This window comes from Capricornis sumatraensis, chromosome 16 (genome assembly GCF_032405125.1).
Source record: "Capricornis sumatraensis isolate serow.1 chromosome 16, serow.2, whole genome shotgun sequence".
Classification (NCBI taxonomy): Eukaryota; Metazoa; Chordata; class Mammalia; order Artiodactyla; family Bovidae; genus Capricornis; species Capricornis sumatraensis.
Window position 1 is genome coordinate 19,465,800 of NC_091084.1, and position 19,369 is coordinate 19,485,168.

The following is a 19,369-nucleotide window of genomic DNA, read 5'->3' on the forward strand; positions in this document are numbered from 1 at the left end:
CTGGCCTGAAGCCACGCCCCTTCCCCGGCCGGGCCCCGCCTCTCCTTCCAGAGAGGGCGGGGACCTGGTGGTGGCCGCAGCCGCAGGAATATGCTGGAAGCCGACTGGCGGGCGCTGGGGAGGTGCTGAACGGACAGTTCCCGCCGCTTTATTTGCCCGGCGGCGGGTAGGAGGGTGGGGCGGCTTTAGAGTCCGCTGGGCACGTGAGCGATGGAGACCATCTGGATCTACCAGTTCCGCCTCATCGTCATCGGGGACTCCACCGTGGGAAAGTCGTGCCTCCTGCACCGCTTCACTCAGGGCCGCTTTCCTGGTCTGCGCTCCCCCGCCTGCGACCCCACCGTCGGCGTGGACTTCTTCTCCCGCCTGCTGGAGATCGAGCCCGGCAAGAGGATAAAGCTGCAGCTCTGGGACACGGCGGGACAGGAGCGGTTCAGGTAGGACCCCAGGCGCTGGGACCCTCCCCAGGGACCGCGCCGCCCCCTCCGTCCTCCTGGGGCCCCCCTCCCTAAGCGTTGGCCGCACCGGCCCGAGTAGGGAGCAGCTCTGGCCCTTCCCTCTCGAAAGTGCAAACACTCCATTCTCGCTTCCCCTTTGCCCCTCCTCTTCCAGGGACGACTTCCTCCTCCGCAATTTCTCACTTCTTTCTTTGGCTCCTATTTCCTGCGCCCCTTTCCGTTTTTCCTTTCCCGCCTGAACCCAGGTCACCCTCACCAGCTTCTCTTACCCAGCGCTCTGGCCCTGCTGGCATTTTAATCCCCAACTCTTCGGCTCTCCTGCTGCCTTCTCCCCAAACTCAGCGTCCCTCGCTGCGCACGCCCTGACCTGGCCGCCCTTCTCCAAGCTCCACTTTTCCTCCTCTGACCGAGCAGCTTCCCATCTATGCGGCCCCGAAGAACTGCATAGAAGGATTCCCAGATTCATGATTGATCCGTTTAGCTTCACAGCAAGCAGTGCTCCAGCCCAGATTACAGCATGAGCTCATTGGGCACCGTGCAGACGGAGATGAATGCGGTAATGGTCTGAACATCTCACAGCACCGAATGTGGTCATCAGAAATACAGGGCCAGGACCCGTGAGAGTGTGTCTTGCACAGCAACCAAGGACACAGACACAACTGAGGAGTTTTTGTTTCATTGTTATTGTATTTAAAGGATTGAATTGTCTTTAGAAGTTTGTCATCACTGGTGCTTTGATGGAGAAAAGAGAGATGTACATACTGAAATTTGTTAGGAACTTTTCCTTTAATTTATTCATAATAGGTACTTAACGTTCCAGGGTGATAATAGATCAGAAAATACTTTTCTACATGGAGGAGGAATACAAATAAATAGTCTCATTCTACATGCTCATTGAAACCCTGAAGGATTTCACAAAAGTGACTGCCAAATAAAAACTAAATGTAAATTGTATGCATTTCCTAGATATTTAAGATGGAATCAGATATGAGGCACATTTAAAATTTTTAGGATTCAAGAACTTTTTTTTTAGAGAAGGGTAAGGGATCTGATATACTGTAGTGTTTGGGACTCTTGTAAGGTTCTGTTATCCAATGGAACTCATTAAAGCAAACATTTGGTAGTCTTCTGCTTTTGGAATCGGTACTTCTTAACCATACTTCCCAAACATGGCTCCCCCTCACCCCATCCAATACCCATTCTGAGTGAGATCAGCCTACTTCGCTGAGAAAAAGAGAAAAAGCCTCCTTTAAAATAATTTTTCAAACTCTAATTCCTCATCTGTAAAATGGAGTCATTATGATCTCTAAGATTCATTACAGTTTTACCATTGTAAGGTTGACAGCAAATTCATTCACTTGTGATCTCAGTCAGAGATGAACGTTAAGATATTTCATGGTCAGTAAAAAGCATTTACTATAGCTCTTGCTCTACCCTCTAAAGTGAAGTGAAGTTGCTCAGTCATGTCCGACTCTTAGTGACCCCATGGACTGTAGCCCGCCAGGCTCCTCCATCCATGGGATTTTCCAGGCAAGAATACTGGAGTGGGTTGCCATTTCCTTCTCCAGGGGATCTTCCTGACCCAGGGATCGAACCCAGGTCTCCCACATTGCAGGCAGGCTCCTTACCCTCTGAGCCACTAAAGTGAATATAGTAAAAACATGTTCTTTATACCTTAACTTCTATACCATAACTTTATACCTTAAACTTCTAGCAACTACTGATAATTAAGAAGTATAGGTAGTAAAATCTTCTTGAGTCTAAAACACTTTCCTTAAAAGTAACTTTAAAAAAAATTAATTTATTTATTTTGTGTTGTTGTGTTAGTCGCTCAGTCGTGCCTGACTCTTTGCGACCTCATGAACTGCAGCCCTCCAGGCCCCTCTGTCCATGAGATTTTCCAGGCAAGGATACTGGAGTGGGTTGCTATTTCCTTCTTCAGGGGATCTTCCCAACCCAGGGATCAAACCCGGGTCTCCTGCACTGCAGGCAGATTCTTTACCAACTGAGCTACAAGGGAAGCCCCTAATTTATTTTATTTTAATTGGAGGCTAATTACTTTAGAATACTGTGGCATACATTGACATGAATCAGCCATGGATGCACATGTGTCCCCCATCCTGAACCTTCCTCTCACCTCCCTCCCCACCCCATCCCTATGGGTTGTCCCAGAGCATCTGCTTTGAGGGCCCTGCTTCATGCATCGGACTTGCACTGGTCATCTATTTCATATATGGTAATATACATGTTTCAGTGCTATTCTCTCAAATCATCCCACCCTCACCTCTTTCCACGTAGTGCAAAAGTCTGTTCTTTACATCTGTGTCTCTTTTGCTGCCTTCCACATAGGATTGTCATTACCGTCTAAATACCATATATATATATGTTAATATACTGTGTTGGTGTTTCTCTTTCCGACTTACTTCACTCTGTATAATAGGCTCCAGTTTCATCCGCCTCATTAGAACTAACTCAAATGTGTTCTTTTTTTATGAGTGAGTGAGTGAGTGAAGTCGCTCAGTTGTGTCCGACTCTTTGCGACCCCATGGACTGTAGCCTACCAGGCTTCTCCGGCCATGGGATTCTCCAGGCATAGCTGAGCAATATTCCATTGTGTATACGTACCATAACTGCTTTATCCATTCATTTGCTGATGGACATCTACGTTGCTTCCATATCTTATTTATTGTAAAGAGTGCTGCAATGAACGTTGGGGTACACGTGTCTCTTTCAATTCTGGTTTCCTCAGTGTGTATGCCCAGCGGTGGGATTGCTGAGTCCTATGGCAGTTCTCGGAGAAGGCAATGGCAGCCCACTCCAGTATTCTTGCCTGGAAAATCCCATGGACGGAGGAGACTGGTGGGGTGCAGTCAATGGGGTCACGAAGAGTTGGATACGACTGAGCGACTTCACTTTCACTTTTCACTTTCACGCATTAGAGAAGGAAATGGCAACCCACTCCAGTGTTCTTGCCTGGAAAATCCCAGGGACGGGGGAGCCTGGTGGGCTGCCATCTATGTGGTTGCACAGAGTTGGACACGACTGAAGCAACTTAGCAGCAGCAGCAGCATGGCAGTTCTATTCCCAGTTATTTAAGGAATCTCCATACTGTTCTCCATAGTGGCTATACCAGTTTGCATTCCCACCAACAGTGTAAGAGGGTTGCCTTTTCTCCATACCCTCTCCAGCATTTATTGTTTGTAGACTTTTTGATGGTGGCCATTCTGACCTGTGTGAGATGATACCTCATTGTGGTTTTGATTTGCATTTTTCTAATCATGAGTGATGTTGAGCATCTTATCGTGTTTTTATTAGCCATCTCTATGTCTTCTTTGGAGAAATGTCTATTTAGTTCCTTGGCCCACTTTTTGATTGGGTCATTTTTCCGGTATTGAGCTTTATGAGCTGCTTGTATATTTTGGAGATTAATTCTTTGTCAGTTGTTTTGTTTGCTGCTATTTTCTTCTATTCTGGAGGCTGCCTTTTCACCTTGCTTATAGTTTCCTTCATTGTACAAAAGCTTTTAAGTTTAACTGGGTCCCATTTGTTTATTTTTGTTTTTATTTCCGTTACTCTGGGAGGTGGATCATAGAGGATCTTGTTGTGATTTACATCAGAGAGTGTTCTGCCCTTGTTTTCCTCTAAGAGTTTTATAGTTTCTAGTCTTCCATTTAGGTCTTTAATCCATAAAAGCAGATCTTAAACTTATTGTAAGGGATGGTTAAATTGTTAGATTTTAAAGATCTTTTCTGCTAAATACATCATTGTTTTTTATTGCCTTAAGAAAAATGTACATTTATTTTATATATTTAAACTGGCTTCCCAGGTAGTCCAGTGGTAAAGAATCCACCTGCCAATTCAGGAGACAAGATTTCGATCCCTGGGTAGAGAAGATTCCCCTGGAGTAAGAAATGGCAACTCACTCCAGTATTCTTGCCTGGAAAATTCCATGGACACGGGAGGCTAGTGGGCTATAGTCCATGGGGTCACAAGGAGTCAGACATGACTGAGCACACACACACATTTAAATCAGACAGTAACACTCATAATAATGCAAGGACATTTAGGGAACATTTACTGACAGTGAGTCATACTATATTTTGTTTGGCTCTTTACCAAAGATGTATTCCTAAATTCACATATATATCAGTAGCTGCCTCCAAATACTTGCTTTTCTCTCATTTAGCAGAACAATTTCTCCATAAAATTGCATTAAAGTTATTGTTAAATCATTTTGTACCTTCCTCTAAGAAAATACAGATACTTATTTTGAGTAAGTGCATTTGTTACATAGAAAGGTACTATTTAGTTCATGAATGTATACTCCTGTCATTAGTTGTAATCATACTGTTTAACTGTAATCAAGAATTTGTGGGAAACATTCCATTTACATTCTATTTGGAGGTTGATTGGTGATCAGATATAAACAAAAACAAATTGGTTTTAGACAGTTCAGAAGATAGCTTAAAAGCATAAACAAATGTGTTAGAGGACAACAAAATAGCGAGCTGATGATTATGATATAAATAACTTTAAGTTATCTTTTTCATGTTGGGGGGCGGGGTGGGGGCGGGCTTCCCCTGTGGTTCAGCTGGTAAAGAATCTGCCTGCAATGTGGAAGACCTGAGTTTGATCCCTTGGTTAGGAAGATCCCCTGGAGAAGGGAAAGGCTACCCACTCCAGTTTTCTGGCCTGGAGAGTTTCAGTCCATGGGATTGCAAAGAGTCAGAACAGGACTGAGCAACTTTCACTTTCACTTTAGGTCATTTTTTTAACCCCAATTTATTAAAGTAATAATTGATAAAGCCTTAGTTTTTAAAGTTCAGAGCATATATTAATATGCTTGTAGCCAGTAACTAGTCACAAAAAATAAAAGAGAACAAAATCAAAGTGAAGAAAGTTTAGAAAAATGATGAATATGTGAGCATCTTTAAATTGTAGCATAATACTCAGTTGTTAAAGTTTTTGTTATTAACACTGTGTTTTAGTCAGAATAAATGTTAAATTACTGTATTCAGTTCAGTTCAGTTGCTCAGTCGTGTCCGACTCTTTGCGACCCCATGAATCGCAGCATGCCAGGCCTTCCTGTCCATCACCATCTACCACAGTTCACTCAAACTCACGTCCATCGAGTCTGTGATGCCATCCAGCCATCTCATCCTCTGTCGTCCCCTTCTCCTCCTGCCTCCAATCCCTCCCAGCATCAGAGTCTTTTCCAGTGAATCAACTCTTTGCATGAGGTGGCCAAAGTATCAGAGTTTCAGCTTTAGCATCATTCCTTCCAAAGAACACCCAGGACTGATCTCCTTTAGAATGGACTGGTTGGATCTCCTTGCAGTCCAAGGAACTCTCAGGAGTCTTCTCCAACACCACGGTTCAAAAGCATCAATTCTTCAGTGTTCAGCTTTCTTCACAGTCCAAGTCTCACATCCATACATGACCACTGGAAAACCCATAGCCTTGACTAGATGGACCTTTGCTGGCAAAGTAATGTCTCTGCTTTTCAATATGCTATCTAGGTTGGTCATAACTTTACTTCCAAGGAGTAAGCATCTTTTAGTTTCATGGCTGCAGTCACCATCTGCAGTGATTTTGGAGCCCAGAAAAATAAAGTTTGACACTGTTTCCACTGTTTCCCCATCAGTGCCTTATTTAACGATAGTTCATTTCTCTCTTGTTTAACAGTCTCAAGGTAAGTGGTCCGTCATTCAGGACCATCATTCCGATGCCTTCTCTCTTACTTTCCTACCATCCCTAGAACATTATCATCATCTCTGTGGACAAAGCTGGGTTGTAGGCACACTTTGTGCCTGTTCAGGGAGAGAGGAAAGAAAGGATCTACATCAAGGAATGTTTCCTTTAAGCAGGTGAGGCCAGTGTGGTGCAGATTACTTCAGCTCTCAATTCATTGAGGAGAAAGAGGTCATAAGGCCACACTTCCACAGGGCTACCACACTTATGCAGCACTTCCCCAGCGCTCGGGGAAAGGGGAAGATGGATTCAGCATTGCAGGCACTGGGTGAAACTAACAATCACCACTTCTGTTTTTTAATCATCATAGTGGAAGAAGTTTAGCAGGAAAGGAAACAAAAATATTGTTTAACAGTATTAATAGGGATAAATAAGTATAAATATGACTAGACATATAGAGAGCACCAAATGTAAGAACATAAATTTTGAATTTTTCTCATGAAAAGCTTTTAAGGCAATCTGAAGATAAAATGAGTTATAGCAACATTAGCTGTGGGGATAGAAAATCTGAAGCTTCAAGCCAAATTTGGCCTTTTATTTCATGTTGTCTGGCCTTTGGGGTATTACAATTACAGCCAGAGGTTGTAAAACGTGACTGAAGTGAACTGAACTGAATGCAGTGCTTCTCGAAGTGTGTTCTGCAGAACACTCAGACCATGTGATTCTTTTTAAAGGATGGGTTCTCTAATCAAATAAGTTTGAAAATCCTTGTATTCCATTTCTCTCTTACAAAATTCACATCAAAGACGCCAAGAAGTCTTGAGTAAAGAAACCTATTTACCTTTGATTAAACTAGCATTTTCACCATTTATTTGAAGGGCTATTCTTAAAATATGAAAATCTATGATTGGTAGTGTTCTAACTAGTATAATTTGGGGGAAACTCCTTTGATGAATTGCTTTAGTCACATTCTTTGAGCAGAACCAAGTAAACTTTTGAAGTTTGGAACAATGGAAAACCTGCAGATATTAGTTAACCTTTTCCTCTAGCTCCTCTTCTACTGTGTATCTTTCTCTTCCTTATGTGTCTTACCCTTCCTTAAACTCCTTATTTTTTAATTTTCCTTTACCCTCTTCATCTGTCAGTTTCTACTCGTAGTTTCCTCCCACCTTCTCTTGTTTCATTTTAATGTGTCTTTTTTGATCTCATTTCTTTTTAGCTTATTTCTCCTTATTTATCCCTCTGCCTCCCTTATGTCTCTGTTTTCTCCTTTCTCACTTCAAAACATTCATATGAAGTAAATATTTAAAAGTGGTTTGTTTTCTGTTCATAATTTTAAAAGTAAGCATCATGAACATTTTCTATTTTTCCTTAAGAGATCATTTAAGATTTCTAAGCTAAATGGGTTTTTCTTTTGTTTTTAATTAATTATTTAGTTTTGGCTGCACTGGGTCTTCACTGCTTTGCGCAGGCTTTCTCTCATTGCAGCAAGTGGGGGCTACTCTTCATTGCAGCGGACGTGCTTCTCATTGTGGTGGCTTCTCTTGTCGGCAGGAGCATAGGCCCTAGGTGCGTGGGCTTCAGTAGTTGTACCACTCCAGGCCAGAAGTTGCTGCATGCAGGCTATAGGGTGTGCAGGCTCTAGGGTGCATGGACTCAGTAGTTGTGGCAGCATGGGCTTAGTTGCTCCGCAGCATGTGGAATCTTCCCGGACCAGGGATCAAACCCATGTCCCCTGCATTGGCAAGCAGATTCTTTACCACTGTACCACCCTGGAAGTCCTGTTTTTGTTTTTTAAGGAAACTTTATTTGATCTCCACCCTCCTTACTGTGGTTCATGATTGTCAATAGAGATTTTCTGATACTGGATTGGTGGGCTCATAATTACATAGGTAACAGAACAAAGATTGCTTGCAGTTAAGTGCTGTAATCATTGCAGTTTGGTGTAGTTCCGAGTTATTAGAAGCAATAGAAAGCTGGGCTTTATTTGTATTGAGTGATCAGATAATACAGTGTTTTGATTAAGATTATTTGTGTTGTAAGTAACAGAAATAAAGCCATATTAGATTAGATATAAAGGATAAATTATAAATGATACCGATTTCATGAGAAGCAAAATCTCCGTGAACATACAGGTGTTCTAACATGTGTTTGTGGATTTTCTCTCTAGTCTATTTCCATTATCCAGTGCTGTTAGCTCCCGACTGTGTCAGTCCCTGAGCCTGTTATTCAAATTCTTAAAAGAAAAAATATCATTGATTTTTGATTGGCCAGTGAGTCAGCTCCCCTAGGGTTGGGTTTATTAAGATAATATCCACATAAAATACAAGGAATTATACAAATATGGAGATATGTTTTATGAGTCATACAAAGCAAATGAATCTGTAGGAGTCTACTTTTTGGGAAAGAGAAATTCACAGAAGAAAAATGTGAGCAGTCACCCCAAAACGTATACTTTCTCATGTTTCAGAGTAAAATGATATGTAAAAAGAAGCCAGCATCATTTCTAACAAGTATAGCAGAATGTGGAAAGATGACCCCTGTAGCCAAGTGTATTTTTGTATGCTGAAATTTATTTTCGCTGTCCATTCAGAACATTCAGACCATTTTGAGTGATTGCATACTCAGCACAGTTAAGAAGCTAGCCATTAAAAAGAAAGAAGCTAGCCATTAATTTCAAAAATCTGTAATTAGTTTTCTTAATTTCCTTTTTCTTCAGTGAATCAATTGATTTCTCCTATGTAGCCATAACCTCAATGACATATTGGTATATGAAGGTAATTGTACTTCAGTGTTTGAAGACCCTAGGCAAGCAGTAGGCAAAATTGCAAAGTAGAATGCGTTCTTGGGGCCTTTGGTGCTTGCCTACTTTTTCTTTCCTACTGTTTTTGAATAGTAAGATCTTGACCAACTCTTCTATTTTTCCTCACATCTCAGTTGAAAAGCCATTCCTTACTTCTCCATCCTAGCTTCAGAGAGAAGTAGCTGGAAGATCAAGAGATACAAAAATATTAAAAGAATAAGGGTTCTTCTAGGTGTTCTAGAAGAGAATGACAACCTTGTATCATCTTGAGGTAATGTTTCCCTGTTGGTGGAGTTGTGAATCTGTGGCTGAAGGGTGTTGGAGTTTCCTCTCATCATACTGTGTCAATGACCACCTATTCTGACACGCTGGCCCCACATTTAGCTTTCAAGGAAATGGCTAGAAAAAAAAATTAGTAGTGTTGTCAGTATATGGATCACTCACTAAAGTTTTCCCATGAAGAAAAGTGCTTTGCTTAGTCTCAGAGAAAGAGAGAATAAATTTCTACCAATTGTTGGTCAGTTTTGATAGCATATAAAGATTTCTTAACAACTTAGCCTCCATAGCCATTTTACTTAAACTTGAAAGAGCAACTTCTTGGAATGATCTGAGATTATTTATTTTGATGTTTTAAAGAGCCAGTTATTCTTATCCTAACTGAGTTAGAAGAAATCTGCATTCTTCCAGTCTGTTCTGTGAAGTAGTGGAAAAGAAAGGTGAACCACTCAAGTAATACTGAGGTACACACATACACACACCAGAGAACATCAGATTTTACTTCAATAAAATATTTTCATTCTTTCTGAAGTGAAATTCTACAAAGCCTATATTTTATGATACTAATAACTCTGCCTCCAAATGTCAGTAACTTTTATTCAATTCTGACAATATGTAATTCAGAGTTCATTTAAAAATTATTACCCAACACAGTCTACCTCACTTATCATGAAACAAATATGATTAAAAACCCATTGTTTTCTGAAAGGAATCACTTCATGTAATGAAGTACTATTCTGAGCTATAGGAGTTCCAGAAAAATGTGAAACAGAGGTCCAGTACACTTCAAAGTTAAAAGTATATTTTTAGTTTAAGCTGTGGAAGAGTTTCAAAATAGCGATAGTAATTCTGTATATCAGAGTTGGACGCAACTGACACAACTTACCATGCATGCATGCATCGGAGAAGGAAATGGCGACCCACTCCAGTGCTCTTGCCTGGAGAGTCCCAGGGACAGGGGAGCCTGGTGGGCTGCCATCTATGGGGTCACACAGAGTCAGACACGACTGAAGCGACTTAGCAGCAGCAGCAGCAACAGCAGTTCTGTATATAAGCATGACTGAGTAGCTGTCGATGGCTTGGTGGCATGTTATTTTGTTTTGGCTTAAAATCTTAGTGTTCTTTAAAACATTCTTAAAATGTACTGAATTTTGTTTTTTCTGTTTCCTTCCTATGGTAATGATTCATTTTTAATTGAGGAGTAACATGCTAAATAAAATTATTTTTTTACTGGTAGTAAGTCTTTTAAGAGCATCCACTCATACCAATATCTAGGATATAAATAAACCATCAAAAATGTCACAATGCCAAAAGAATTGGTAAGGTAACAGAGACTTCTCTCTTAGGTTTATTTCCACTTCACTGGTATAATGAGTACATTAGAGTCACCTGAGAAAGGTCTTTAGCAAGCCAGGCCCCAAAAGTTAACAGTGACTTCTCTTGGCAAAATATCATCCTTCTATTGTGGCTCAGACCATAAAGAATCTGCCTGCAGGATAGACCCAGGTTCAATATTTGGGTTGGGAAAATTCCCTAGAGAAGGGAATGGCCACCCACTCCAGTATTCTTACCTGGAGATATTTCCATGAACAGAGGAGTCTGGTAGGCTGCATTGTCTAGGGTCACAAAGAGTTGGACACAATTGAAGCTATTTAGCATGCATGCATATGCCTGTTTCTTCCCCCTCCTTTTTATGTAATTGGTCAGAATCTCTGTCTAAATTATCTTCCTGTATCAAAAGTGGTTTTTCATCTGATTCTTCAGCCTTTCCAAATGTATTTCTGTTTTGTAGGACATAGTGTGATATGGCTTGAAACAGATAAGGCTAAAGGACAGCCTTAATAACAGACTCCTGCCTCAGAAATACAAAAGAATAGCGTGTGGCCTGAACTGAACCCTCTTCTCTGAGGAGAGATCAAGAGAGAATACTGCAAATGGGAGTTAATAGATATTATGAACTTCTTGGCTATAAGAGAAGACATTAAAAAAATAAAAGAGTATAGATTCTCAAATTCTAGGCATTGCATATCATTTTTCTTCCGAGTAGCATTTTTCAAAGTAATAAGTATAATTTAAGTAAAAGTTTCCTTGATCAAATACTGTTAGAAATGCTGGGGTTGTGCAAGATTTTTCAGAGCTTTAATATAATACTAATATTCTAATATACTTTGTAAACACCCAAGACATACATGGTGTTTCCCAACCCAGAATCCCATTACATAGAATGGGAAAGACTAGCGATCTCTTAAAGAAAATCAGAGACAACAAAGGAACATTTCATGCAAAGAGTAGCACAATTAAGGATAGAAATAATAATATGGACCTAACAGAAGCAGAAGATATTAAGAAGAGTTGGCAAGAATACACAGAAGAACTATACAAAAAAGATCTTCATGACCCAGATAACCAGGATGATGTGATCACTCACGTAGAGCCAGACATCCTGGAATGTGAAGTCAAATGAGCCTTACTTAGGAAGCATCACTACGAACAAAGCTAGTGGAGGTGATGGAATTGCAGTGAGCAGTGGCTACTCTGTGGTTGTGGTGCCCAGGCTTCTCATTGCGGTGGATTCTCTTGTTGCAGAGCACACGGTCTCGGGTGTGCAGACTTTAGTAGCTGAGGCACCTGGGCTCAGTAGTTGTGGCTCCCAAGCTCTGGAGCACAGGCTCAGTAGTTGTGGCACACGGGCTTAGTTGTTCCACGGCATGTGGGATCTTCCTGGGTCAGGGATTGATCCCATGTCTCTTTCACTGACAGGCGAATTCTTTAATGCTGAGCCACCAGGGAAGCCCTCTCTCCCTTTCGCTAGTGCTTCTAGATGACTTTGTCAGGTCTCTGTTTCAAAATTAAAAGGTTCCTTCACTTGTTTTGAGGGCTACAGAAAGGTTTGGGGAGTAGGAAATAAAAAGTTAATGAAGCAAATATGAGATGAATTTTAAGACATATTTGATAGGACTGGAGGATAGACTCTGAAAAGAGAATTAGAAGTGGAAGAGAAGGTATAACTAATTGTACAGGAGAGATCTATGGGAGGCAAGGTAAATTAGTGAGAGTTGAATTGAAAATAAAATCCAAGAAAATTCCATGGACTGTATAGTCCATGGGGAGGCAAAGAGTCAGACACGGCTGAGCGACTTTCACTTTCACTTTTCTGCTTCCCAGATAGCTAGCTGGTAAAGAATTCGCCTGCAATGCAGGAGACCCTGGTTCGATCCCTGGGTTGAGAATATCCCCTGGAGCAGGGAAAGGCTACCCACTCCAGTATTCTGGCCTGGAGAATTCCATGGACTGTTTGGCCATGGGTCGCCAAGAGTCGGTCATGAGTGAGTGACGTTCACCTCAGCTCCATGTAGTTTCTCCCCTGAAAAATATTTTGTTTGTGTACAACCCCACCCCACTCCCATCTCTATAGATCCAAGTTAATTACTGTGTCTACTCAAACCATTATTTTTCTGCTATATTCAGAAACAAAAGGAGAAATAGCTTTACACAATAGAAGGGGTACTGATAACTGACAGCAAACACTTGTGGCTGCAACGGCAATCTACTCTCCCCTGCATGCTGTGCTCAGTGTCTGCACTGCCACACTTAGAAACAGGAATGAACCCAACCCACTGCAACAGTAGAATATATATTAAGTTTTTTGCCTTGATAAACAAGGAAAGATACTGGGTATTAAGCAAAGCTATAAGCAAATACTGGCTATGGTGTCCTAAAATCTCAAAAGTACTGTGAACTAGCTATTTTTTTTTGAGAGAAACTGAAATCTATCAGGATGATGATCTACCTGTGGAAATCTATGCATCTATTTATATTAACTGGATACAAGGCACTATACAAAAATAGATGTAAAAATAAATAATATGTAGTCTCACGTTCAAGGTCCATGTTGTCTCTATCCTGGATAGAGTACAAACTATATTGCAATCCAGAAACTGGCCAAATATGGTACCTTAAATGATACAGAATTTTGTTTCTCTCTCCCCTGTGTTAATGGTCCAGCATGAGCAGTTCTGGACTATCTAGGTGACTCTTCCTCAGCATCAGTTTCCAGAGTTTTCCAGTCATTGCCATTCCTAACAAGCAAGAAGGTAAAAGAAGCAGCCTAGGGTAAATGGCTTCTTTAAGCAGATGAACCTCAGACTGCACATGTAATTTATCATGTTCCATTAGTCCAAACTTAGTGATATGCCAAAACTAACTGTAAGAAAACTGGGAAAATAGAGTTTCTATATGAATTGCTGTGTGCAAGCAAAAACTCATGGAGTTCTGTTACTAAAAGAAGACAGGGAGAATAGACCCTGGAGGACAATTAGAGATCTTTCTCACAGACTCATAGCAAAGAAAGATAATAAATAATTGGAATAAAGGCTGCTAAGTACTAAAATAAGTTCTGGTAGCAGAACAAAGGGAGAAATTGTCTTCTGTGTGTAGGGTGAGGGCTTGTTTCAGAGGATGTATCTGAAAGAATGTGGTCCTTGCTGCTGGGACATGAAGGATATGTCAATAGTAAGAGAAATAACAATAGGAAGCAATAACAATAAACTGGAAGAAGTGGCTTCCAGTAATGACAGCAGATTGAGTAATTATGCCTTTTTTAGCTTTTTTTCTGAAACCTCACTAAAATGACAGTTTTGGTTTTTAACCATAGATTCTAGCAAGAATAGGTAACAAGACAACAGCAAAAAAAAAAAAAAAAAAAAAAATTGAAGTAAGGAAGCAGATGGAGGAATGATACATGAATTAGCAATTTAAAGAAAATTAGCTTCTAAGCCGGGGGTGGGAAAAGTGAAAAACCAAACCAGTATATATCATTGAGTCCTCTAAAGACCCAGGAAATGGTCATACCAGACACTTCTGATTTAGGGATACTTCTGAATAGGGATCATTGATTGTCAATCTGTTTAAGAAAGATTGGGTCCTCACATCCCCACCACCATTCCATGCAACAGTTGACTTCCTCTTCCTGCATATTGGCAAAAAACTAGAAATTTATTCTTTGAAAAAGTTAAACATAGAATCTCTTACTGAAATGATCAGGCATAGTTGAGGTTGAGATCCCTTATTAAAAGTAAGGACTTTAAGTGAATATATGCATGTTCCATGCTAAGACTGTCTAGCCTCCTTCCCTGTCTTAGCTTCCAGAATGCTGACAATCAGACCTTCACCCTTCAAACAGAACATTGGTGAAATCATTTCAGAAGAATTTGACCAGGCCAAGAAGAAAGACTTAAGATACCAGCATTAGCAGTTCCTCAACTAAATGATCCATCCTGATCATCTTATGAGTTAGGCTTTTAGTCTCAATGAAAGATTACAAGAAATATTAGGAAATCCAAAATATGAAATCTAGAAACTGAAATAAACAGAAGCCAAAAGCAACCAGAAAAACAAATTTGATAAGGGAGAAAGGAATGTTTCAGAAGTACAACCCCTCTGCCCCCCAAAAACCCTGTCTTTAATTTTCTCAGAGGGAAAATAGGAAAATATTGTAATCATAAAAGAAGAATAGATGCTGTTTTTTCAAAAGAATATTCTGAGAAAAAAGGAGCTTTTGGAAACACAATAGAAAAAAATAAAACACTCAATTTAAGATTAGGGAATTCTCTCAAAAAATAGGACAAAAGGAAAAAGACTTAGAAAATAAGAAAAAGAATATATATATATATATATATACACACACACACACACACACACACACATTTTTTTTTTCCTTAGATGACTGTTCCAATAGGTTCAGTAAAAACGCAACAGGCATTCCAGAAAAATGGAACAGAAAAAAACAGGAAAGAAATGATCAGTGAAGCAATTTTAAAAATATTTCCAAGATGTAGGGACCTGAGTTTTCAGATTAGAAGAGTCCAGCACAATAGATGAAAGTAGACACTTTCTAAGGAACATTGTCATGAAATTCTAAACCCTGGGGCTACAGAAAAGTTCCTACAAACTTCTGGAGTAGGGCAGGGAAGGGATATGGATAATAGGTAATAGGTCACATAAAAAAGATCAGGAATCAGATTGACTTCACATTTCCTATAAACAACAATTGAACCTTGAAGGCAATGGAAAGCCTTCAAAATGCTGAAAGAGTTCTGTGTCTGACCATTCAACTGTGAAAACAGAATAAAAACATGCAAAACTTCAAAATACTACATCATGCATCTTTTTTTCCTCATGTATCTTTTTTTTTTTTTAAGCTTTTTATTTTGTTTTAGGGTATAGCCAATTAACAATGTTGTGATTCAGGTAAACAGGAAAGTGACTCAGCCATACATATATATGTATCCATTCTTTCTGAAACTCCTCTCCCTTCCAGGCTACCACATAACACTGAGCAGAGTTCCCTGTACTGTACACTATGTCCCTGTTGGTAATCCATTTTAAATATAGTGTGTGCACATGACCATCCCAAACTCCCTAACTATCCCTTCCTCTCATCCTTTCCCCTGGCAACCATAGTTCATTCTCTAAGTCTGTGAGTCTGTTTGCGTTTTGTAAGTTCATTTGTGTTATTTCTTTTTAGATTCTACATTAAGGGATATCATATGATATTTCTCCTTCTCTATCTGACTTAATTCACTCAGTATGACAATCTCTAGGTCCACCCATGTTGCTGCAAATAGCATTATTTCATTCTTTTCAATGGCTGAGTAATATTCCATTTTTTATATGTACCAAATCTTTATCTATTCCTCTGTTGTTGGGCATTTAGGTTGCTTCCATGTTTTGGCTATTGTAAACAATGCTGCAATGATCATTGGGGTGCATGTATCCTTTTGGACCATGTTTTCTCCAGATACATGCCCAGGAGTGGGATTCTTTGGTTATAGGTTGCTAAAGTATTGTAGCTTTAGCATCAGTCCTTCTATTTCTAATTTCATAGCATTGTGATCAGAAGAGATGCCTGACATGATTTCAGTTTTCTTAAAGGCTCACTTTGTGGCCCAGCATGTGGTGAATCCTGGAGAACCTTTCTTGTGCACTTGAGAAAAATGTGTAGCCTGCTATTTTTGGATGGAATGCTCTGTAAATACCAATTAAGTTCATCAGGTGTAAAGTGCCATCAGGTGTAAAGTGTGTTTCCCTATTAATTTTCTGTCTGGATGATGTGTCCTTTGATGAAAGTGATCCACTATTATTGTATTACTGTTGATTTCTCCTTTTATGGTTGTTAGTATTTGCCTTACATATTGAAATGCTCCTGTGTTGGGTGCATATATATTTATAATGGTTATATCTTCTTGGATTGATCCCTTGATCATTATGTAGTGTCCTTCAATTCTCTTATAACAGTCTTTGTTTTAAAATCTATTTTGTCTGATATGAGTATTGCTATTCTAGCTTTCTTTCGATTTCCATTTGCATCAAATACTTTCTCCCATCCCCTTACTTTCAGTCTGTAAATGACCCTAGGTCTGAGGTGGGTATCTTGTAGACAGCATATATAGGGTCTTGTTTTTGAATCCACTCAGCCAGTCTATGTCTTTTGGCTGGTGCATTTAATCCATTTACATTTAAGGTTCGGTTCAGTTCAGTTCAGTCACTCAGTTGTGTCCGACTCTTTGCGACCCCATGAATAGCAGCACGGCAGGCCTCCCTATCCATCACCAACTCCCAGAGTCCACCCAAACTCATGACCATCGAGTCGGTGATGCCATCCAGCCATCTCATCCTCTGTCGTCCTCTTCTCCTCCTGCCCAGCATCAGAGTCTTTTCCAATGAGTCAACTCTTCACATGAGGCATCAGTCCTTCCAATGAACACCCAGTACTGATCTCCTTCAGAATGGACTGGTTGGATCTCCTTGCAGTCCAAGGGACTCTCAAGAGTCTTCTCCAACACTGCAGTTCAAAAGCATCAATTCTTCGGCGCTCAGCCTTCTTCACAGTCCAACTCTCACATCCATACATGACCACTGGAAAAACCATAGCCTTGACTAGATGGACCTTTGTTGGCAAAGTAATGTCTCTGCTTTTTAATATGCTGTCTAGGTTGGTCATAACTTTCCTGCCAAGGAATAAGTAAGTAAGTAAGTAAAGTCACTCAGTCGTGTCCGACTCTTTGTGACCCCGTGGACTGCAGCCCACCAGGCTCCTCAGTCCATGGGATTCTCCAGGCAAGAATACTGGAATGGGTTGCCAAGGAGTAAGCATCTTTTAATTTCATGACTGCAGTCACCATCTGCAGTGATTTTGGAGCCCGACCAAAAATAAAGTCTGACACTGTTTCCACTGTTTCCCCATCTATTTCCCATGAAGTGATGGGATCAGATGCCATGATCTTCGTTTTCTGAATGTTGAGCTTTAAGCCAACTTTTTCACTCTCCTCTTTCACTTTCATCAAGAGGCTCTTTAGTTCTTCACTTTCTGCCATAAGGGTGGTGTCATCTGCATATTTGAGGTTAATTTGTATTTCTCCCAGCAATCTTGATTCCAGCTTGTGCTTCTTCCAGCCCAGTGTTTCTCATGATGTACTCTGCATAGAAGTTAAATAAGCAGGGTGACAATATACAGCCTTGATGTACTCCTTTTCCTATTTGGAACCAGTCTGTTGTTCCATGTCCAGTTCTAACTGTTGCTTCCTGACCTGCATAGAGGTTTCTCAAGAGGCAGGTCAGGTGGTCTGGTATTCCCATCTCTTTCAGAATTTTCCACAGTTGATTGTGATCCACACAGTCAAAGGCTTTGGCATAGTCAATAAAGCAGAAATAGATGTTTTTCTGGAACTCTCTTGCTTTTTCCATGATCCAGCGGATGTTGGCAATTTGATCTCTGATTCCTTTGCCTTTTCTAAAACCAGCTTGAATATCTGGAAGTTCACGGTTCACATATTTCTGAAGCCTGGCTTGGAGAATTTTGAGCATTACTTTACTAGCATGTGAGATGAGTGCAATTGTGCAGTAGTTTGAGCATTCTTTGGCATTGCCTTTCTTTGGGATTGGAAGGAAAACTGACTTTTTTCAGTCCTATGGCCACTGCTGAGTTTTCCAAATTTGCTGGGATATTGAGTGCAGCACTTTCACAGCATCATCTTTCAGGATTTGAAATAGCTCAGCTGGAATTCCATCACCTCCACTAGCTTTGTTTGTAGTGATGCTTTCTAAGGCCCAATTGACTTCACATTCCAGGATGTCTGGCTCTAGGTGAGTGATCACACCATCGTGATTATATATTTAAGGTAATTATTGATATATATGATCCTATTACCCTTTTCTTAATTGTTTGGAGTTTATTTTTTCTTTCCTTCTCTGTGTTTCCTGCCTGGAGAAGTGCCTTTAGCATTTATTGTAAAGCCGGTTTGGTGGTGCTGAATTCTCTTAATTTTTGCTTGTCTGGAAAGCTTTTAATTTCTGCATCAAATCTGAAGTTGAGTCTTGCTGGGTAGTGTATTCTTGATTGTAGGTTCTTTCCTTTTATCACTGTAAATATATCATCCTATTCCTTTCTGGCTTAGAGAGTTTCTATTGAAAAATCAGCTGAAAGTTATGGGAGTTGGCTTATATGTTATTTGTCATTTTTCCCTTATTTCTTTTAATAGTTTATCTTTGTCTTTAATTTTTATCAGTTTGATCACTATGTGTCTCAGCATGTTCCTTCTTGGGTCTGTCTTTCCTGGTACTCTCTTCACTTCCTGGTCTTGGCTGACTATTTCTTTTCCCATGCTGGGGGAGTTTTCAGCTGATTATCTCATCAAATATTTTCTCAGGTCCTTTCTCTCTCTCTCTTCTCCTTCTGGGACCCCTATAAATACGAATGCTGGTGCATTTAATGTCTCAGAGGTCTCTTACGCTGTCTTCATCTCTTTTTGTTGTTGTTGTTGTTGTTTATTTTGTAATATTCTGTTTTGTGGCTGTGATTTCTTCATTTTATCTTCCAGGTCACTTAACTGTTCCTCTGCCTCAGTTATTATGCTATTGATTCCTTCTAGTATTATGCATCTCTGTTTGTTCTTGATAGTTCTGGGTTTTTGGCAAACATTTCTTGCATCCTTTGCATTCTTTTCCTGAGATCATGGATCATCTTCACTATCATTATTCTAAATTCTTTTTCTGGGAGATTGCTTATCTCCATTTCATTTAGTTGTTTTGTTGCTTCATGTGGGACATAACTCTCTGCTTTTTCATCCTGATTAACTTTCTT

General features: G+C 40.2%; 1 protein-coding gene across 1 annotated transcript in view; it reads left to right on the forward strand.

The window, feature by feature from the left end:
• The first annotated feature begins 210 nt into the window (after positions 1–210).
• RAB39A (RAB39A, member RAS oncogene family) overlaps positions 211–19,369 on the forward strand; it is a 32,108-nt gene continuing 12,949 nt past the window's right edge. The window contains exon 1 of the mRNA XM_068989328.1: positions 211–437. Within this exon, the coding sequence (XP_068845429.1) occupies positions 211–437 (227 nt within the window). The remainder of the gene's footprint in view (positions 438–19,369) is intronic.